The sequence below is a fragment of the Gopherus evgoodei genome, chromosome 1, assembly GCF_007399415.2.
Source record: "Gopherus evgoodei ecotype Sinaloan lineage chromosome 1, rGopEvg1_v1.p, whole genome shotgun sequence".
NCBI classification, from domain to species: Eukaryota; Metazoa; Chordata; order Testudines; family Testudinidae; genus Gopherus; species Gopherus evgoodei.
The window spans coordinates 288,363,084-288,386,595 of NC_044322.1; the positions used below are offsets into that span (position 1 = coordinate 288,363,084).

General features: G+C 38.1%; 1 protein-coding gene across 1 annotated transcript; it reads right to left on the reverse strand.

Annotated features, from left to right (window-relative positions):
* Positions 1–419: 419 nt before the first annotated feature.
* ALX1 (ALX homeobox 1) lies at positions 420–21,912 on the reverse strand. The gene is made up of 4 exons (XM_030554006.1): positions 21,578–21,912; positions 18,172–18,476; positions 13,983–14,111; positions 420–740 (listed from the first exon to the last, which is right to left on the reverse strand). Exons 1-4 carry the CDS (start codon positions 21,807–21,809, stop codon positions 420–422), a joined length of 987 nt encoding a protein of 328 aa, XP_030409866.1. The 5' UTR covers positions 21,810–21,912.
* Positions 21,913–23,512: the final 1,600 nt, after the last annotated feature.

Genomic DNA, 23,512 nt, shown 5'->3' on the forward strand with positions numbered 1-23,512 from the left:
ATTTGACAAATGTATTTTCCTCACCAGACTTCCTCCTTTTTCAGGTATTCATTCCATAAGGAATTCCTTTTGTACGTAGCACTGACATATATCAAAATATAGCCGATGTATTTGTTTAATAGGTTTATTCTTTTTGCAGATTTTATAATCATATTTCATCAACTGGTACAATAAAACATGTTTTAATATAAAATATAAAAAACAAAAAAACAGAGATGGTTGAGATTGGTAAATCTATTCAGGTTTATCCTTTAGTTTTATTGTTAAATAATATAGGATATTTATTTAAGCAGGCTTCAATGTATATCCTGACCTCTAGCATTTCCAAACACAGCAGCTTATTGTTGTGTCCTTTAAATATGGGAAATAAGAATGTTTTTAGTTTGCTACTTAAAAAAAAAAGAAAGTGTACTAAGATATTACATGGCCCAGGAAATGTTTGCAGCATGCTCCTTGGCTTTCATTCGTAGAACTGCAATACTGGAGGACCTCCTTTCAAATTCTGGCTTGGTTTCAAATGCATGTCCGTTGGTAGCCCCAGAAAGTAAAGAGTCAGTGAAAAAGTTGTTGAGGGGCACATGGCTGAATTGGTTCTGGTGGTTTGAAAAGCCTGTGTAGCCAGAATCTGTCCGGGGTGAGTGGGAATAAGGTGTCATACAGGAGGAAGTGTCACGCGGTAGCATGCAGGAAGTGACCATCGAGCTGCTAGCTGCATTTCCTGCCCACAGATTGTTCTGAATCTGGAACAGATAAAATAAGACTACATTTAGATTTTTTTTATGTTTTTTCTTCTTTCTTTGGTGTCCCTCACTAATTCCTCTGTATAATATTAGAAACTACCCTACTAGTGCTATACAATTTCATTCAAAAATACAGTGAAGATACAGCATATTAGATCATATGCCAGGGAGCTAGGACTGCGGAACCCTTTCTCTGCTCTGCCAGTGATTCACTTGGCACACTGAACTTAAATATATCCATCTTCTGACGGAGATAAAGAACCCAGTCTAATGCCCGTTATAGTCAATGGAAGCCTCCAAATGACTTCAGAAGAAAGGGGCTCTAGAAGTGAAAATATCATTGTCATTATAAAAGCTTTTGATTGTTGAAAATTTGCACTTTGTTTTATTATTATTATTTATTTGTATTGCTATAAACTGGACCCTATTATGCTAGTCATTGTACAAACACAGAACACAAAGCTCAAAGAGTTTACAATTTAAGTATAAGACAAGTAACAGATGGATACAGACAGATGGGGGAGTACAAGGAAACAATGAGCCAATATTGGTCATCATGGTTCATAGTGGTCTCAGCACATCAGTCACCTAACTGTTGTAATGTTTTGTATATGCATCATGGCAATGGACAGTTTTTAAGTAAGTATTTAAAGATAAAAATACCAAACTTTGAACTGAACAGATAATTTTCTCAAGTGCTTGACTATAAAATATGAAATTTCAGCATCTTGGATTGCTTTATATAGTTAGTTACTTTAAAACAAATGAATCCAGAAGATAGAGACATGAGTCATAACACATTCATGGCTCCTTTCTAAAGTGGTTTCAAAGATGGTTTTTAGTTAAAACCGTCTTTTTCATGATGTTTTAAAACAAAATTACACCCATGAACCTTTTTTCCAGCTCTCTGCCTTAACTGGCTATACAGTGTGGCATTTTTGTTGGAAAACCTTGCATGACAGACTAGGAGACAAACTTTGTGGTTACCGGCAATGTCTGCTGCAGATCTGGAGTAACCGCGTGTGTAGGGTTTGCTGTCTTATGCCTTTTGTGCTTGGCACTCACCTAAAGCCTAATTTTTTAAACATAAAGTACCACTGGTTTCTCCTGTCTTCAGTGTATATATTTATATAATTTATGAATATATATTTTTCATATATTTGTTATTTGCTAGATGGTGGTTTACAAGGATTTTCAAGGCTCAGCACAACTTCTGCCTCCATCTCAGATTGTGTATATTTTTACTGCCTTATCTGTGCACTTTGCTCCAACCAAGACTCACATTCAACCCTTCTTTTTTGTCTTCTCCATTCTCTACTTGGCTCCTCCCATCATGTGGCCACCTTATGCATGAATGGGTGACTTGATCTTACAATCCCCCTTTCTTCATACAAGTCTCTCCTTATACAATTAGGGCTTTTCTACACAGAGCTTTAGGTCTCACCAGAGGGGAGTAAAATTTAGTCTACACTAGCATATCATGCACTAACAGGCTCAACGTGGACACTGCTGATACACACTAAAAGTTTTCTAATGCATGTTAATGTAGTCCTGTTTTAAACTTTACTGAAACAACAATAAATCCACGATAAAGACAACTTTCCCCTCTCATTCACTATGGGGAAAATGCTCTGCCAAGAACTATATCATGCTCTTTTCATTTCCTGTGGTTTCCCCCACACCTTTAAAAATGTGTTTGTACATTTTCATGCTGACTTTAGATTGCAAGCAAATTGGGATACGGCCTGTATCTTTTTGTGTGCTTGTTAAGTGCTATACACATTTATGGTGCTATTTTGGAGTGTCACAAATTGCTCCATAGGTCACAAAGTGAGTTCCCCCATTTTTCCTATCAAATTTGCCATCAGTTGGGAAACGGGTTAATGAATTAGGACATCCCACCAAAAAAAAATGTTGCACTCCCAAATTAAAAAATGTTTCTGATTTTTTTTCCTCTTTTCCTTCACAGCAAACACACACACAAACCACCAACCAGAAGGACAGAGATAAATTATGGTTCACTAAACTCGTCTAGTTGAGATCTAGTGTGCAGATATAAAGATGAGGTAATTAAACTCATATTTTATAAGTTAATATTTTAAATTATAATGTTACCATGGGTCTTCGGGAGCTGACAAGCTAATTTTGGATCCTTGGCAGCTCCAGAAACAGTGCTAGGAGTCGAAAGAGGCAGCCAAGTGGAAATGTTCTTTCCTGGGCGTCCTGCAGAACATCTGGCAAACAAGGGGCAAATCACACCCATTTTGATGCTCCTGCTCTCTCTCGCTCTCTCTCTCTCTCTCTCTCTTTCACACACACACACACACACATACACCCTCCTAAAGATCTGCTCCTACTTAACTCAGGTGGTCTGCTGGGAGGGGTGGGGGTAGGGGGGAGGACAAGAGATGGAGAGAGCAAAGTGCTTGGGGGCAGAGAGAGATCAGGGATAATTCTTCCTTCCTGTGGGCCTCCTGAGATCAACGGAAGGAAAGACACCCAGTTACCCTTAGGAGGCTTGTCAGTCCCCTTCCACTTCCTGCTTTTGGAGGATCCCGACCTCACAGAAACATCAGGCCCATAGGAGGCCTACCCTACCCCTACATGGGGCTTGTTATTCCCCAAAGGACCAGTTTAGTCTATTTTAACTTGTCATAAGCTGACAAGACTACTTTTGCTCCTCAGAGATCAGGGAAGCCAATTTCAGCTCCCGGGGGGCTACGGAACCTGCTATGTCTGAGGCAGACGTGTGGGTCAGTGCCAAGGCTAGTAAGTGGCTTTCCACTAGCTATTTCTAAGGTTCATAGGGAGGGTCATGGATATCCTTCTTAAGGCTCAAGAAACAGGGTCCATGAATGTCCTAAGGCTGCAAAATGCAGGCCCTGATGAGGATACAAAGCCCTGCAGGGAATAGGTTGAGGAGGAAGAGACTATCAGCAAGTCTCATGAAGCCTGTAGAGATGAAGGGTAGAACACTCCCTGCAATAACTCTAGGGGAGGATGAAGGTTGGAGAGGGCCCCAATGAGTCTTAAGGTTTACAGGATTTGTAAAGTCCCTTAGAGCCTTTTAAAACTGATAGAGACTGGAGGCACCACCAAACCTGTTAACGTTTTTACAGATTTGGAGGCCTAATAACTGCCCAGGAGTCTCATGGGATTTGAGCTTCCAGGATTATCTTGATAGAAATGTAAGGCTGGAAGGGTGAGATGTCATCTAGTCCTGCGCTGAGTCAGGACTGTTTAAACCTTGACCATTCCTGACAGGTGGTTGTCCAACCTGTTCTTAAAAACCTTCAGTGACAGGAATTCCACAGCCTCTCTTTCAAGCCTATGTTATCCATCCATAGAAAACAGTTTTGTCTTTCTAGAGCTTGTGCTAACTCTGGCTTTCTTTATGATCATTCACATTCCACAGAAACAAATCTGCCTTATAAACTCCTAGTTAGACAATAACTTACTGACAGTAATGAATCATTCCCCATTCCTTTTTGGGGGCCCAATCTTCCAAGATGCTCAGGATGTTCAGCATCTCATATGCTCAGACTCTATGACAACCAATGACCTAAGTGTCATTAGACACAGAGCTTATGAGCCAGATCATCTGCTAGTGTAAATTAGCATAGCTCCATTCAAAGCTTTGCCAGTTTATGCTAGCTGAGGATCTGTCCCACTGTGCCTACAAAGGTGACAGAAAACTAATTATGCACTAATGCTCTGTGTGCAATTTTACAGGCTACCTGCCAGCAGAACAAATATGGTGGCTGTTCCAAACATAAGCTATTATACTTCTGAAAGCTCTTAGAAATAGTGCATGATCCCCTAAACTACAATCTCATGAAGCTATTCTTGCAGTACTGTGTTTCCAGTTTGAATGATATTCAAATGTAGAGGAAATTTCACAAAAAAAGATGATTTTGTGATGTTTCCAGCCCATAAGTATCCAATCTGAACCTTGCAACCTTTTGAAATTTCCCCATCATTCCCACAGTTGACATACATTAGACAAAATCTCATTTTATCTGTCTTGCCCAATGTTCTTTAAAAAAATCAGGGCAAATTCTGCAATTCCATGGGCTGCAGAGGTATGATTACTGGAATAATTTTTCCTGAAAATTGCTTTAAATGGGTAAAACAGACAAGTGGACCTTTGTCCAGTGGTATGTCTACTACTGTGATGATGAGTGGACTTCAGACGCTTCAGAGGTTAAGTTTAGATGTTCCTATAAACTTGTGCGGTCTGGAAGTATCACAAGTTCAGTACCTGTGAGATTTCTGCTACCTCTGTGTTTGGCATACTATAAATACAGTACCACAAGTTTTCATGATATTTTTATCCTAAACGCGCCCCTTTCAATTTGAGGTTGTACAGGTGTAAGTGAGGGAAGAAATCAGCCCATAATGCTCAAATAGATCTATGCCACATCAAAAAAATGAACAAATGATTGATTCTTAAAGATTACAAAGTGGTCCCACAGATTCTTTCATCGGAGGAAGGAATCTTAACTACTAGCCTGAATTTGAAAAGCCTAACAAGATCCTGGAAGATGCTTACAGCTTGTCTCATGGGGCAGCTGCACTTGTCAAGTGTATGTATCAAGTCTGCTTTATCATCCTATTCCCCAGGTCATTTTTTTGTTCTTTTATTATTGGACATGAAAATTATTCAGCCTTCACTTTAAGTGCTTGAATCATGTTTGATATCACAGTTCCACTATTTAGCAAAAAGGTATTCCATAACTGTCTCAAAGTGAAATTCTAAGTGCAAAATATATCCCAGAATTAAATATAAACAGAGCAATGCTTTACAATAAATAGAAATGATCAGTGCTTCTTGTATAGTGTACATAGCAGATGTAGACAGGAGGGAAAGGGGACACTGTGCACATGAATTTAAAGAAAATATTTTTCCTCTTAAAATCTTGTGTGATCCATGTACTATATAAAAGGCAATTCAGGGAGGCTGTGAATAAGGCTATACATACTGTACATCTCTGGTTTCTGTTAACATCACAGACAGCTTGAGATTTGCACTTGTGGTTACCATGAAATCACCAGAACCCTTGAATATATTTACCTACCATGTTTTATATATATTTATACATCACCAGCTGGAAAAAAAAAGAGTCAGATTTTGTGGCTGTGACATCAACATCACTAGGAAAGTCATAGTTGTCATCATAGTTATGATGTCACTTCCTTAGAATAGACCTTTTACTTGACAGAACTGACGTATGAAGTTAATGAAAGTAATCAGTATTCTGATTGTTTTTCCATGTAAAAATTCCATACTTCTTTGGGTTCAAATCACAGATTTTGTTGTGTAACCTTTGAACAAATCAACGCCTTGTAGCTGAATTGCTCATCTTTAAAGTCTACTACACTTCCTCTATCTCGTCTATTCAGACTGTAAGGTCTATGAGGAAGAAGGTCTTTGTCTCTTACTAATGTGTTGTTTTTTTCAGTGCCCAGCATAATGGGCCACTGAGATGTTAATTAATAATAATAATAATAATAATAATAATAATAATAATAATAATAATAATAATAATACAGTAATGAGCCAGATCCTACCCACTGGGTCTGTTCCTTTTGTGCTGCTGAATTATGCAGGATAGTGGGGGATTCCCCTGAGGTACAGGGAATGCCCATATGGCAAAAAGTCAGGGTTGTTAGTTCTATGCCACCTACTCTCCCTGTCCTTCTCCCCAATGTAGATGACATTCCTGGACTGCTACTGCATTTTGGCAATCCCAGGCTGGCAACAAGTTCCTATGGAACTGGTTTAGCCAGGTTAATCTTGCTGCTCTAAACTACACCACAGGTCAATTCAGCCCCTGCTTAGGCCCAGGATCAAGAAAGCAGAAAGGCAGCTTCCCACCCCTTGTTCCTGTGTCTACCACAGCTTGGCCAAACTAAAATGGCCTAGTATTCAAAAGATCATCATTCTTTATTTCTTGTATAGTGTAAATCCCAGATGTACTGTAACCCACATAACTCTCAGAGCCAAAAGTGAAAAGAAAGGCATGATTCACTGCTATGATATGGTCAAAGGCCATATTTCATACTCTTGGAGAGCACTGTTAAAGGGGAAAATCCCACCTCACACCATTGAGTACCCTTGTAACTAAACTCTAGGTTCACTTTCCCCAAAAAAGTTTAAGGGACTAAGGATTCAGCAAATAATGAGAGAGGAAATGTTGAGACACCAAGGACCAAGTATTTCTAAGTATTAATTGGGTAAGTGAGCATGGTGCTTTTATGGGCTTGAAAAGAAAATTGTATATGTTGTATGACACTGTCTAGAACAGCACTGGAATGGGTTACGCAGGGAGATGGTGGAATCTACATCCTTAGAGGTTTTTAAAGCCTGTCTTCAAAAGCCCTGGCTGGGATGATTTAGTTGCTGTTGGTCCTGCTTTGAGCAGGGGGTTGGACTAGATGACCCTAATATTCTATGATTCTATGATTCTAATTGGCACTGGTCAACAGAATTAGCACTAAGTAACAGTCACTGTTAGTCAGCTACTGCGATTATCTGCCAGTTATATTTAGCCTATAGTTAAAGTCATATAACATGTGGTGTATAATATAAACCACATGAGGGATTTAATTTGAGCCAATAACTCTGATTATTGTTAATGGGAGTTATCCATTACAATGAAATTGGAATTATGATTCACGGGATTAATAAACAGCATGTGCATATTTATATAATTTCTTACATCCCTGAGTTGCTAAATAGAATATGGGACCTTAAGGTTTTCTGTTGCTGACTAGGTAGTCATAGGATAAATAAATACACATCATCTAACTTAGCCTGTCTGAGTGTGTTTGCCAGTCCAAGGTAGGGGACAAGCCCTTGTACTTCTTCCACTCTCTGTTTTTAAGAAGTTGCCATCTACTCTCCGCACATTCTCTCTTTTGGACCCCCACAGCTTCTCACTTCTTTTGAAGCCCCTGCTCTCTTTTTGGGATTCCCACTTGCTGTGGGTCGGAATTTCCTGAAAATCAACTGCAGCCAGTGCCTCAGACATGCCTCCATTTCCAACTCCAGCTGCATTTCAAAGGAGATGCTGTGGCTCCGGAGAAAAGGAATCCCAGAGTCTCAGTGACAGAAGAGCAGTCAGCTTAGGAAAAACAACAAGAATCCATCAGAGGTAACAGTGTAGCAACAGCAAAGAACAAACAAGAAGGGAAGCAGGGGTGTGGTAGCGAGAGAGTGTGGGGCGGGTGGAGGGAAGATATCCCTCTCTATATATCTCTGTTTGTAAAGGATGTGATTGAATACAATTATTTATTTATTGGTCTTCTTGCATTTATAGAGATAATACCTATGGATTATATTTAAGGTATACAGTGTAAAACTATTAGTCTAAGTACTGAACATGAATAATGTGGAATCAAGAGTCAGATTATAACTCTTCATGGAGAATAAGAAGATGCAACTGTGTCCCAGCCTTGGTCCATTTGCAACCTAGTACCTGAGCACAAAGACTATTGAAGTTTAGCACAGACAGTGGCACCAGCCTCTCCGAAGGACATGGAGCAATGTCTCCCTCTTCTCACCACCCTCCGAAACTGGCTCCATGTAATGGGGTGGGAAGCACATACTGTATTCTGGAATGGGGCTAGCAGGGCTGTGCACTCTCAGAGCCCTGAAGTTTTTCTTCCTGCCTTTAGCACAATGCTTCCAAGGACTGACTGCATCCTCTTCTCCCTATCACAGCGCTGTGCCTTAAAGGCAAAATCTGTATAATGATTTCTAGTGTCAGAGTGTTACTGAGGTCACTTTTTCAACACCAGGGACAGCACTTTTAGCCTCTCAAATTCTAGCCAATGGTATATTTTTATTACACTCTTTTAAAATGATCTGAGCCCTAATGTGCTGCATAAATTAATCCTCTAATGAGGCCAAAAGCTGCTACTAGAGCAGGTCATAAAACAACATATGTGTTGGTTTTCCATCCAAAATCAAATTTTCCACACAAACCTTTGTCAAAAATTCAAAATTTGGAAAATTTCAACTCATCCTACAGCTGGCTTTAAAAAAACCTGATGATTTGTTGGGGGAGATAATGATAACATCTACTTTTGAGAAAATTTCAACAAACTCTACTTTTTACTATTTTACCTTAATTTTTCCATGACTATTTTGTCATACAATATGCTTGACCACAAGCCTGAAGTACAGCTGAACTGCAAGGACTTGTGTCCCAAATGCTACTTGAAGTGCCCACACCTGTATGCTGGTTGCTCCCATTACTGTCAAGGGGAGATCTGAGTGTGCAGACACAAGAGAAGAATTTGAATGATATTGGGGCTTCCGGTTATTTTTTCAACCTGCAGAGCAATCATTTTGCACCACAACTTGTGTCAACAGTCAACATACTGCAAAATAGATCAAACTGAATTAGACAGAACAAATAATTATGGTCTATAAAAATATCAAAAGTACATTGTCTATTACTATATTAAAGATTAAGAAGAGTAACTTACTAGCATGGTTGGGCTGAATAATAGATAATTCAGAGATAATCTTCCATCCAAAATAGGTTGAAAAGATTCTTTACTCACTTAGGAAGAAATCCTTTATATAGTTCACATAAGGCTCCAAATGCATCAAAAATATCATATTGTTACTGTGGGGTGGGGGTCAGGTATGCAGTGGAAAAGCAGAGCAGGGGGGTCTTCACACCCTCTGTTTTGCTCCAGAAGGATGCTACTGAGTATCTATCTTTGCTGGAATTCAGGTGGGCTGTGTGTGTTTGGAATACAACTCAGACATGAATTCAGAGCAGAGATCTGCAGGCTGCAAATCATATAATGCAGAGCAAAGAACCACATTGGCCGCTGATCCTCATGCCACACAGCAGTCAGTGCAACAGATGCCCCAGTGTCCCTAAATTCATGTTGGAGGAAGGAGAAAGATTCCATCTTCCCCAGTCCCTATGTACTTTTCACAGGCAAAATCAAAGGTTGGTAAGTGCACATCAGTGTAAGAAGGGTTTCACAACTTTATCACCCAATCTAATTATGTGTGTTCCTCCACTCCCAGACAACCTTCTTATCTGCATGCATGGCAGAGCATGCCCTGATCTTCAGAGACGTCAGTGTCAGAATAATAGTGCTCGAGAGGGTTCCTTTAGGGAAAATGAAATGGCTGATCAGTTTACTTTGTATCATTATTTATTGTTCTAGTTGTGGTACCACTAGGAGTGCTGTGATAATGGCACTCACTCTACTTAATGGCACTGTGATTGCAGCCTCTACTCAATTACATTAATGTAATTTAGATCTTGTCTACACGTAATGCTACAGTGGCACAGCTGCATCGCTCCAGCTGTGCCACTGTAGCGCTTCAGGGTAGACACCCCCTACGTTGATGGGAGGGGTTCTCCTATTGGCGTAGGTAATCCATCTCCCCGAGAGGTGTTTTTATGTCAACTTAGCACAATTTACACACCAACTTAGGTTGGTTTAGCTGTGCCATTTTTCATGGATTTTACATGGATTTTTTCAAACCCCTGAGTGACGTAGTTATGCCAACCTAAGTGTAGACGAGGCCTTATTAACAGTATCAAGTGCAGGCAAGCAGATCACAAATTTAAATCCTGACCAATCTCTAATATAACAGCAGCATATATCTCTGTTGCATATTACGTCTGTCTAACCACTTATATAATTCCATCATCATAGTGCCAGAATGTCTCCCAACCATTTAAAAATAGAAATAACAATAGTAATTTCTCTCTTTCCTCCTTATCTGTGGAAGAAATAGCTTGAGTAGTTTATACAGAATGTTGTATGTGTTGTGTGTGTGTGAAGCACTTATGACGGGAAAGAAGCCAAATGAAAAGGTTTGAATGCAATGATTCTAGTGGCTACTATGTCTTCTGGTAGAAGGTTTCATAGGCCAAGTCTACACTACAGCCCCCACAGCAGCACAGCTATGCTGCCATAGCCCATAGTGTGGAGGCTTCCTACATCAATGGAAGGGGTTTTTCCATTGCTATAGGTAATCCACCTCTTTGAGAGGCAGTAGCTAGTTCAACAGACGGATACTTCTGGCAACCTAGCCATGTCTACATGAGGGATTATGTCAACCTAACTACAACGCTCAAAGCGCAAAATTTTTCACAACCCTGAGCAATGTAGTTAAGTTGACCTAAATTTTAGGTGTAGACCAGGCCATAGCCTCAGGCCTTGTCTTCATGAGTACATTGCACCAGTTTAACTAAAGGAGCAATTTTAAATTGATTTAGGCCTTGTCTATACATACAGCACTGCAGCGGCACAGAGGCAGAGCTGTACTGGTCCAGCTGCTGCAGCGTGTCTGGTGAAGATGCTCTACACCAACAGGACACAGGAGAGAGTTCACCCATCAGCATAAAAAAACACAAGAGGCATAAGCTACATTGCAGGACAAGCTCTCCCACCAACATAGCGCTGTGCACACAAACACTTATGCCGATATAATTTATGTCATTTAGGGGGATGGAGTGTCCTTATCCCCAAATGATATGTTTGCTGACATAGGCTGTAGAGTAGACATAGCCTTAGTTAAACCAGTTCAAAAACTGTGGGGACTCTCATATATCAGTTTAAACCAGTCTTATTTCAATCAGTTTAAGTTGATTAGGAGTCTCCTTAAGAGAAACTGAAAAATACCACTTTTAAACCTAAACAAGAGAGCCCATCTGAGTTTAAAAATCAGTTTAAAAAAACAACTGAAATTAAGCCTGTACAGCTTTCTCTTGTAGGCAGCCTTATTATATATATGTGGGTGTGCTTAGGCGTGGATGTGTATATGTATATATGCAAAGAATACATATAGCAGTAAGGTAGCAATACTTACTTAATGTTCTGCTATCAGGATTTCTAATATAAACCTCTATTTTTAGGAGTTTATAACTCAACCTAGTGATAAAAATTTCCTCCAGGCTGAAACTTGGCAGACATGACCTAAGCCTGGGAAAGAATTTTTCACAAGATTCATGAAAAAAACAATAATCAGGTCAGCCATTTTGGACCAGTCAGGAAGTATACAACAGACATTTTCATTGGCTTCAGTTTTTCTTTTGGCATTCTCCTATAACTCAAAAGAGCTTTATTTAAATATAAATACTAGCAATAACTGCCAAGCAATTATCACATCATGTGGATAAAACATTATCTATATTTAACAATATTTTAAATAACTAAACTATGGTTAGTTTTAAAATATACACTTTTAGCACACACATTTTAAGTTGCTCACTGAGCAACCCAGAGAGGTGTATGAATAGTTCGAGGATCTGGTATTACCGGAAATCTGCTGGTCAGGAAAGATTGCAAATGAGACTGTGCTGAAAGAAACTATGCTTTAGGGGAGCCAGCATGGTATAGTGGATAGTGCAAGGGACTGAGGTTCTCAAGATATGGATGCTAATCCCAACCTTGCCACTCACCTCCTGTATGATCTACGGCAAACCGCTTCACATCTCTGTGCTTCAGTTCCCCCTCCTCACTCATTGTCCATCTTGTCTACTTAGATTATAAACTCTTAGGGGCAAGGACTATCTCTTATGTGTATGTACAATGCCTTATACACTGGGGCCCTGATGTCCATTGGGGCCCTCATGTGCTACTATACTATGAAATAATACTAATGCTCTGGAAGCCTCATTGCTTAACATAAATGCATTCAGGTCTGTCTAAGTCAGTGTAAACTGATGAGCTGACAGAGATTCAGCAGTCCTAGTAGCACAAGAACACACTGGCATTGAGGGAACGGGGCAGGTGTGGCTCAGGGTGCCTTTTTTTTTTGTGAAGTGGAAATTAGAAGGAAAACATGAAGAGGAGTGAGTACAAAAATAGAGATGCTCCAAGCCTAAAAGAAAGGGGCCAAGGAGCAAAGGGAGGAATGGGACAGGGGTTAGACAGCAAGGAGGATGGGAACAGTATGACAGAGAAAGAGAAGAGAAATAAATGGAGGAAGTCGATAACAGGTGAAAAGGGTTTGATCATCTCTTCCCCCTCCTCTCTTTCCCCCCAGTCTGACCCTTAAATTACTTAATCATAAACTGTATGCTTCTGAGCAGTCTTACTGACTTCAATGGGACTGCTCCTGTGAGTATACACTAATGCACATGCTTAAATGGTTACAGAGTCAGGGCCAAGCTGCCCAGTGATCATGTAATGAAAGGTCTGTTAACAAAGTAGAGTGACAACTGCAATTCTGAATTTCCTGACGTCATTGTTAATGCTTGTTGGTGTTCTTTTTTTAATGAATATATAGTATAGATTATGTAGGGGAGTTTGTATGTGATCATATATATGTACAAGAAGTGAAATCCTGGGCCTATTATATTCAGTGGCCCAACATCCATTGATATCCCGGTGTAACTAGGATTTCACCCACATGTGCATGTGCCTGTGCCTATGTATATAGATTACACACATAGACCCTATGTATTAAATACATGCAGGAAAAGAAAGAAAAACGCACAAAGCAAAGTTATTGCCCACTGTTTAAGAACAAATCAACCTCCATAACTTATGGAAAATAAACCATAATAGAAATGCAACATCTTATAAAAAGCCTTTTCTCATCTAAAAAAACCAACAACCTGTAAATGTATTGTGAAAGCTAATTATTCTATATAAACAGTTGAGGTGTTGGTCATAATGGCAGCTCTGTTGGATACAAAGTTTTTTGGCATTTATAAACAGCGTAAAAAACAAAGTATGGTCAGCGGAAATGAAAATATACTGTAACTGGTTAGAAGGGCAGGGGGGGAGTAAAGGAAAACAGATGCCTTGGCTAAGACTGATGGTTTCATGGTGCTTTTGTTCAAGAAGGGCTAAGGCTCACCAAAGAAAGCCCAAAAGATATTATGCCATACACAGTGTTATGCCATATACAATGTTATATTTATTTGACTAGTTAACAAAGGTAAAGAAACTGAAAAGTGAAAGTGTGCAGGAATTAAAGTGCAAATGTAGTGCGCTTGTTGGCTATTTTTTTTTTAGGTCTTTGCATGTATGAAGTCATACAGAAATGATATTTTAAAATGAAGAATGTTAAAAGAAAATCAAATCAATAGAGTCAGAAATAAAATCAACATGGACTCGAATGTCTCAGTGAAGGGTAATGACTGAATATTTTCATTATGCTACAATTGTACTATTTTTGAGCACTTTTACATGTAAGCATTGGCATGAGGGGGGAACAAAGGTGTTGTTCTATGTTATTTGCTGTACCTGTGGGTAGCTGTCAGTCCGTGGTAGAACAGATATATCATAGGTCGCAGCAAAATGGCTTTTAGCTTGCTGGATCTGGCCATAGCGTTCTCTTTTTCTCCATTTGGCTCTTCGATTTTGGAACCAAACCTACACCATAAAAGCAAAAAACAAGCACAAGAAGCTATTGAAAAGTCTTTCCTGAAACTAAAAGACTTAGGAAGGCAACTTCCAAAATTTTCATGCTTCTCCGAAAGGAAACTTCTCTCGCTGAAAGGAGGACGCTCACTGCCCCCTCTAACCCCAGACTCTTTCGCTATAAGGTCTATTGAAGTGAATTCTGGCTCTTTGAGGTGTGTTTACAGGAAATCTATTTTTCCCCTACTGACTGAAGGAAAGAGACAAAGAATGATCAGCACTTAAGGTAACATGACGTTATATATCCCAATTATTTTGGGCAGTCCACTCAGATAGCAGCAAGTCACACCTAAAAAGTCCCTTCGCTTATTATTAATTTCATACAGCTAACAGATTGTTATGATTGGCTAAACTCTTTATGTTAAGAGGTGGTATATAAACTTTATCTGGAGCAATAAGACAATGATGGAGGAAGCTGGCTAACAGCATCAGTGAGCTTTGCTGTATAATGGAGAGGATCTTGAAGGAAGGGACACAACCAGCCAATAAACAGTTATGGGGCAAAGGCTGTTCTTTATAATAGGATCCAGTGGATAGTCCTGGCAGCAGGCACGAAACAGCTCAGTGAAAAGAAATATTACTGGTACTGTGAGATGGGTCCTGTTTGGAACACTGGAGGTCTGGGAAGGAAAGGAATTTCATTTCTAGGTTCACTTAGGATCTGATCAAATGCTCACTGAAGTCAATGGAAAGATTAATTTAAATGGCCCTTGGATTAGGCCCTTAGTTATTAAGGCATTAATGTATCTAACTCTGTGAGTATTTATATTGTACGCAGCACAGTATTGTCTGAGAGGCTAATATGAGTCCACCATGTTGCAACTTGTGACTGGCGTCTAAAGATGGGAGTTCACCTTATGATGTATAATTAAAGCTTCACTCTATTTTGGAAGTTTAGTTTGAAGTGCCTAGAAGAGTTTATATGCCTCCTTCGTAGCCTGCTACAAGCTGAATCAAAACTACTATTCTGAGGGGTCTATTGTGCAATCCAGACTCATGATGGTGAACACTTGCTCATGAGAGTCAGCTCACAGAATCAAAGGGACTGCTAATTTGAAAGTGTTCATCAACAGAAATAAGCGTTGCCCAGTCAAGCCCTTATTGTTCTGTTATGGATAAATACATTTTGATACTTGTTAATAAAGTTACCATGTTAGTAAAACTAATATTACTAGTTGTATTGAGGATCCCCAGTCACAGACAATGACCTCATTGTGCTAGGCATTGTACAAACATAGAAAAAAAAAGATGGTACTCACCTGTATACTAAGGGATGCTTCATTATACTGGATACCACAATATTAAAAATAAAGTTATATGGTATTAGACTCTAGAATAGGGCATGGAGCTCTCTTTAGGCTGAGCAGAAAGTCTCATGATGAGGAAATAATTTAAAGACTCACCTGTCATTAAAACATAACATCAAAATGAGAGTTACTTGAAAATTTTTCTAGTTGGTTTTAGTGCTTTTAATTCTTAGGGATTTTTGCCTGGTCCTCTGGGACTCTAACACTCCCTTGATATTGTCTGAACAGCAGGGGCATACTATTGGTCAGTTTAATTTCTAACTACTTACTGCAAATTTAATATGGCAGTCTTGAAAAATGTATCCAGAAATCAAAACAAGGCACAGAATACCTGTTGAGCATATTTTGTATGAACCTTGTTGGTAAATTTGTATTATCTATCATGCCTGGGGCTCAGCAATATATATATATATATATATATATATATATATATATATATATATATATATATATATATATATATATATATATATATATATATATATATATATATATATATATAGTATTTTTTTCCTGCTGTCTCCACAGGAGGCACCAGGAACATGCTAAGGGAATTTAGTAATGAGGCTCTTTCATTGAAAAAAGACCTTGACAATCTCCTTAAAATGGGTGCCAATTACTGCACTGACATGCAGCAGGAAAGAGAACAACTTAGATAAATTAGGTTCAGGTTGGCTCTCTCTGCATGTACGCAGGACACAAATTAAACTAGATCTTGATGAAATGGCGGTGAAGAGAAATGTGGGTAGCGTATCCAGCTGATCATTCCACTAAAGTAAATAAAACAATTTGTTTGAATTTATAGTAACTAAACTAGAAAAAAAAAAAGCACACTTTTTTTCTTCTTTGACAATCTCCCAGAATGTTTCTGTTTACATCACTTTACTAGAAACTGACTCTTGGCAAAGATAAAGTAACCATTTGCCTACACAAAGTAATGCAAAACTGCTGCTTGTTATCCTTACATTGCCAGATGCTTGCCCCTAATGATGCAAGGCCCTTTAAACTGCTTAATCCCATGATGGAATACTGTTGCTACTCAGGATCAACATGATCACCATTTCCTTTCATATTCCTTTCTTATTTAGCTTCTCAGAAATGCAGATATTGGTCATTTTCTACGTGAGGGAAAATTATTTGTAAACAAAATAGAAAAAAAATATTGTCAGAAAGCCTATTATTCCGATATACTGTGCTTTGTGCTGTTAATTCTTCAGTTGTCCTACTTTTACTTCAAGAAGCTTATGTAACTGTGAAAAATTATGATCAATTTCCCAACCTGAAACTATTAATTTGGACCCCATTATTCCATCCTAATTCTAAGTGAGCCCCAGTGGTCCCAAAATTACACAACTGAAATAATAGAAAGCTACTGTGGTCTTAATGGCTTATATGTGTCTGTCTGAAATCTAAGCAGAGATTTGTGGCAAAAAGTAATGACCAAAAGTCACTCCCCAAAAGCTCTCTAAATTTAAAAAGATGACTGATTCTCCAGGGCTTATTAAAGAGTTAAAAGTCCCTAGGCTAAATTCTCTTCACTTCAGTGATATTGCATGGGTGCAAACAGAGGGAATATCTGGACCCAGTTTTCAGATGACAACAATGCCTATGTCACTCAGCTGAATACAGACAGGCAAATGCCATTTATTTTATAAAAGTTAAGTAATTTAAATAGTTATAAAAGTGATCTTTGTTTAATTTTCAGTAGTGTGCATGTGAGCTGGCTTTTATTTCTTTATAAATTACAGGTTGTGAAGTTGTTAACAAGTAAAGTGATTAAACTAAAAAAAGTTACCCCTGTTCCGGATATTCAACAGGCCTGATATTCCTTAAACTGTAAAAAACAGGGACTATCAATGAAACCAGTAAGAGCTCTAAAAACAGAATGAACTTTTATAATGCAACCACTGTATATAGTTGACAGCTAAACCCATCGTTTGAAAGTAAAATTCAAAAGATCTCAGAGTTTTTGTCAGCCTTTCTACACATTTAACACCTTTTCTCATCATTGTACATGTACACATGCAAATATTATACAGATGTATTAAGTCAGTTATGTGCATGATGACATGTAATGCTAGCTAATTAATTGTTCAACAATAAATGTTCCTAAGAAATTAAAATAATCTTGAAAATTGATCATACAATAAGTGAAAGAAACTAGGTCGCAATCCTGCAAGGTATTGAGCAGCCTCAACTCCCAGTGATATTAATGGATCAAGCCCTTACTATCTATATATATTGTGTCAGTGTTTACTCTTTGAAACAAAATATAAGGAATTTGATTACTTTAAATCTGTAATTTGTGTTCAGTAATAGAATTGGCTTCCACTGCAGTCCAATTTGGTATGATGATACTGCCAAACTATTATACACTTTGTATTACACTGTTGGGAACTTTTACATATTAACACTATATTCATGTGCTGCCTGAAATTTTGACAGAGAAGTGAGGTTATCAGAGACCGAAACTCCATATTTCTTTCTATTTTTCCTCCTATATGCAAGTTTCCCAGACAGTGAAACTTAAATATTAACAAGTTATTTTTCCTATATAATGAACTGGCTCCTCTTTATAGAAAAACATAACAAAATATATTGTGTTTCATGCAACATTATGAATTTTTGTACAACCCCTAAAGTGCTGTTGATCAGTTTCCAGGATGTTTAAATTGTCCTGTGTGATGTCTAAATTAGGTACCTACCTGGACTCTGGCCTCAGTGAGCTCTGTTCTCAGAGCTAGCTGTTCTCTTACATATACATCAGGATAATGTGTTTTCTGGAACACTTTCTCCAGTTCCTCCAGCTGTAAACTGGTAAAGGTCGTCCTGTGTCGTCTCTTCTTACTGCTGGAGACATTGCTGTCACACTTATCTCCCAGTTCATCCAGTTCTCCCTTCTCCTGCATCCCTTTCACTGGAGACATCCTAAGACTGTTGCAATTGTCCATGGGCCTATTCAGCTCTGTGTGAAGAGGCTGTCCTTCTACTTTAGTAATCCCATAGTTCACTGTACATAGGAGGGGAAAATAAGCAATTAAATGGGCTTTTAGAGCTGAGAATTTTTAGAAAACTTCCATAGGGAAGTTGATTATATGCAATGATGTGTTGGAATGTGATACAATTGGCAAGGAAGCCTGTAATTTTTTTAAATTGATGCCATTATTGATACCTATAGAATTTTTGCAAAGATATGTTATCTAAAAATATTCTTTGAACTTTTTTGATGTGAAGATAAAGAAATCTGCATAAGTAAATTACCTATTTCTTATATATTGCAAATAAAATACATAATAGGCAGTATACACAATCTGATTAGAGTTGCATAGCCACAGAATTCTAATGTGAACTAGATTTTGATTTAAAATAAATGGCACAAAAGCTGCTGAAAAATGTGATTTTAAACTAAGGTTGCAGTTAAACTAACCCCAACATAGTTCTATGAAAAAATCAAAATAATTATATAGAACAAATTAAATATTTGTAAATTGACTAATCAAGAACCACCCAATTGAGTAAAACTAAAATTTGACCTTGTGCACAAACCCAACAGATTTTTAAATATTCTTGGATTTGTGAGATGGAACTGTTTCCAATTAAGATTGTTATGATTACAAAATATAGGGGGGTTCTGCAAAATATTAATAAGTTAAAAGAACTTATTTCATATATTTTGTATTAGTATTACAGGAACTATTTATCTTTTGGTAAATACTAACTGACAGCAATAAACATTAAAATAATTGTCTTTAGTTTCTAAATAAGAAATAAAAAACATTTGATATTTTTGCTAAACATGTCACATTGCATGGATAACTCATACAACATGTTATAAGATTTGAAAGATCCTTTTTTTCCTCTCACAGACAAGAGTGAAAATTGAAACATCTACTGCAGTAAAACTTTATAAAGGATGGCATCAGGCATATGATTTGGAGCTTGTTTTGTGGTTCTCTGCCATGCTCCATAATTTCATTAAGAACCATTGATGCTTCTCTGTTCATTCAGGGTGATTTTAACCAAACATAATTTTTTACATACCTGATTCCAATACACAGATTAATAATGCAATAAAACACCAAACATAAATTAAGCAAGCTAATTAAAAACAATCACACTCAGTAAATCAATATGCTGTAGTTTTCCTAAACCACACTTGTTCTTGATACTTTTAAGAGCAAAAGATTGCCATTGGTCCCTTTAAGATTTCTCACATAAAAAGAATTGTCTCCAAAAATCTTTCAATACATATACGAAGTACAGCAAATTTGATATATTATTAATCCTCGTATTGTACTTAGCTGATTTGTAGCCATATATAGGAACTTTCTACTAGACCAAGTTTTTTTTCTTTTAGTGTTATTTTTATAAATGCTGAACTACATATGAAGAAAATATTGAATTAAAATGTCAAAATTGTAAACTGTTCATTAAAAAAATAAAAATAAAGTGCACCATATTTTCTTTTGCCTAGATTCCAGAAATATAAACTATATTTATTAATTTAGTCAAAATGATCAAAAATATGTGTTATAATTTATTAGCTGTGATATAAACATTACAATTATAAGTGAGTTGCCCTAATGTACTAAAGTACTATTAGTCCAAATAACTATTTGAAAGAAATGTGAAAAAGTGTTATTCAATTTCAGCTTTTGAAATAAATTATAAATAGAATATATTTTAAATGACCAGTCTGAAATAAAAGATTGGAAATGTTCACAATAAAAATATTATATAGAATATAATAATTAACTATAACCCAAATACATTGTATGTAAAGTTTGGGAAGTGAAAAAAATTATTTCCACAGAGTGAATAAAATATTAGAAAACTACGTATACTTTAATTATTTTGGTACTCAACATTTGCAGTAAGGTGTTTGGCAGATCTGAAACCTCGTTAAAATAAATGGGTTTGTTATAAATATCTCACATTTATTGGTTTGTTGTTTTAAAAGAGCCGCACTTGCAAGTTACGTGCTGTATACAAGGAGACACAAAAATCCTCTTGGAATTGCGAAAGTGCTTTAACTGTCTTGAAATGAAATGATGGGGTTTGTATTCGGTCAGTTACAAGATAGAAAAGATAGATGGTTTGTTTTGATAACATTTTGACTTTGGAGGGCTTTTGTATTGGAGCTGAAGACTTTACCAAACAGTTACCACTAAGAAATGTCCCTGTAGTAGCTTGAAATCTGTAGTGGGTCTTTTTTTTTTGGCTGTTAAAAGTCAGTTTAACAGACTGTAGAGCAAGCCAGATCTGAGTCACTAGAGCATTTGTTGCTAGGTTAAGAATGCTTCTAGACACCGCACCAGATGTTATTGCAAGTTTAGCTATTTCGTCTCTAAGTACATTAGAAGACAGTCTAAGCTAAAAGATAGAAAGACCAAACACGCTTTAAGCTAAAAGATGCACTGATTATAGACACATACGAGGTGTGTGTCTATAATATAACAGCACACCGCTATATATGATCATTACATTCTAGCTTGAATTATATATAAAAGAGACTAAATCTGACCGTGTGCGCTGTACACATTACACATCAGTCAACGGTTAACATAGAGACATTTTCTATTATAAAATCTCCAAATTTAGCTGCATCTTGTAACGAAAAGAACTGTTTAAAAATGTTCAACATTTCTGTTTGGCTCGACTGTTTTTTGGCTAGAAATCCTTTAGGGGATTCTGTGGGACTCTCTGAATGGGGGAAGGAAGGAGAAAGTCAGTGCTGTTTACTGCAGTTCGGATTGTGATTCTAGTTCTAGTTGAATGTTTTGAGTTTAGGCTGTGTCTTCCGGAAACATTTAAACTATGGTGCGGTAGAACCCAAAGCGAAAGCTTCGCCTGTGTGCTGCAGGAAAGGGAGGCTGAAGCCTAACGAAAGGGGCTCTTTAATATATTTGCTTAAAAGATCAGTTAAAAAGCGTGCGACCGATCCTCCACCGGAATGTGCTCCGGATCCACCGCACTTTAGTTGCTTCGTGCACCCGTTAAATCTTCCTCTATTGTCCTCGGATAAAAGGAGTGAACCTGGGAAGGGAAACGCGCCGATTCCCCTCTCTGCGAGCTAAGAATAGCGCTAAATAGTCCTACGGGGAGACTCACCATTATTGTCCCGGCAGGGAGATGTCCTCTCGAGCCTCACATGATGCTCAGCCCTTTGCAGAGGGTTGAAGGCCTGCACGCATTTACTGGCTGAAGTTTTGCTGTAAAAGGACTCATTGTCCAAAGTTTCCATAACGTGCTCCAAAGTGCCTCCTGCTCCCATGTAAAAGTCACTGTTCTTAGTCGGCTGGCTCTTCAGGGCAAACTTTTCGCTCAGAAAATCCATAATCATCTAAAGCTGCTTGGGAGCCTCTTCCCTAGACAGAGGCTGGACTGTGAGCTGGGGTGAGGGGAGGGAGGAGAGGGAGAGAGACCTCCAGAGCTCAGGGAGCTGCTTTGCCTCTGAGCCTTTGACTTGTCTTGTCTTGAAAGGGGGAACCCGAAGTTGCTCTTATATCTTGAAGCTCAGCAGGGCTCCTTGCGCAACCTCCCATTTCTAATGAATATGAAAATAGGCAACCAGTGTAACTCCACCCCAGATCCCTCTAGACCTAATCCCAACACTGGAGGGAGATCCAGGGCCACTTTCGACAGACAGATTCATTTCAGACAGACACACAGACGGGCTGGAGGGTGGGGGCAAACAGATTGAAAGAGACATTTCCCCCACCTCGATGGATTCGCATTTCCCAGGGATTCTGGAAAGTGTGCTAATTCCCCCTCTCGCTTCTTCTCCCCGAAAAGTTGAGAGCAATACATTTTCAGAGGCAAATTCCATTCTAACGGGCTTTTACTTAAGCTATTGGAACGACAGAGAGATAGGACTATATATGATATGGAGCTGTTAAATTAACAACCGGGGTTTCTTCCGCTTCTTATTCACACGGATGGGGAGTTTGATAGCAAAGTAAGAAAACGAAATGCTCTGGGGCTTGTTTGGGTTGTGTGAACGGGAGAATAGAAGGAATGAAAGAAATTTACACCAGAAATTAGCCCAAGAGAAAACTAGCTCCTCCATCCGTTATATGTTACTTGCCGTGCAGACTCGAAATCTGGTTTTGTGTATGCGTATAAAGAGACTAAATGTTGCCCTTATCTTAAGCATTCTAGATCTTAAAACATTTAAAGACTTTAAGGGGTGAAAAATCACATTTTGAAAACGTCTAGTCGCCCCTTTACTGCTTCTTGGGGAAATGATCGCCGAGTCACAGCAACAAAAATAGTATTAAGAGAAGAGATAACATCTATCTGGAAAAGATGTTTATCATAGATAAAGCATATACATCGCGAAGCTTTTAACTTTCTTGTTTTTCTTTCCGTTGCATAAAGGGGATGATTCAGAACAGAAGAAGAGAGAGATTTACATTTTAAAGACAAAAGATATTTAGAAATGACCCTAATCAGGAGAGAGCGGAAAATTGCCTTTTTCTGCTCTTTCGGTCTAATTATGATCTAATTATTTAATCATCAGAGAAGCTTAGATTCCACCTTGCAACACTCCTCCTTCTCAAAGAAATCGATATTTCAGTGATAAGACTCTCTTCTGTCCTTCCAAATTGGGTTGTCTTCAAAATCATGTTCAATGTTTCACATATATATGCCATATCATCAGTTTTAAGCCCAATTTTCCATTGAGATCGATGCGGACCTTTTAAAACACATGACACTATGTGAGCTATATTTACTAATAGTACATTTTATAGAGTCGATCACTGAAAAACTGCGGAAACAGAACAAGAAAAAAGTCCCTAATTTTCACATTAGTATAAAAGTACCCACACCAGAGGAGTAATTTATTAACACCAGAGGTGAGGACTAGTCAGCTTTCCCTGTCTTTCTTTTTAAGGCTATTTGAAAATGTAGCTCCGTCAAACTAAAACATGGACCCTCTTTCATCTCCAAAACTGCTGTACAAATTACGATTTTGTGAGCTGTTGAAGTATAGGTATGTGAATGGATTGATTTGGCTGCTGGTAGACCTGTTGTAGTAAACTA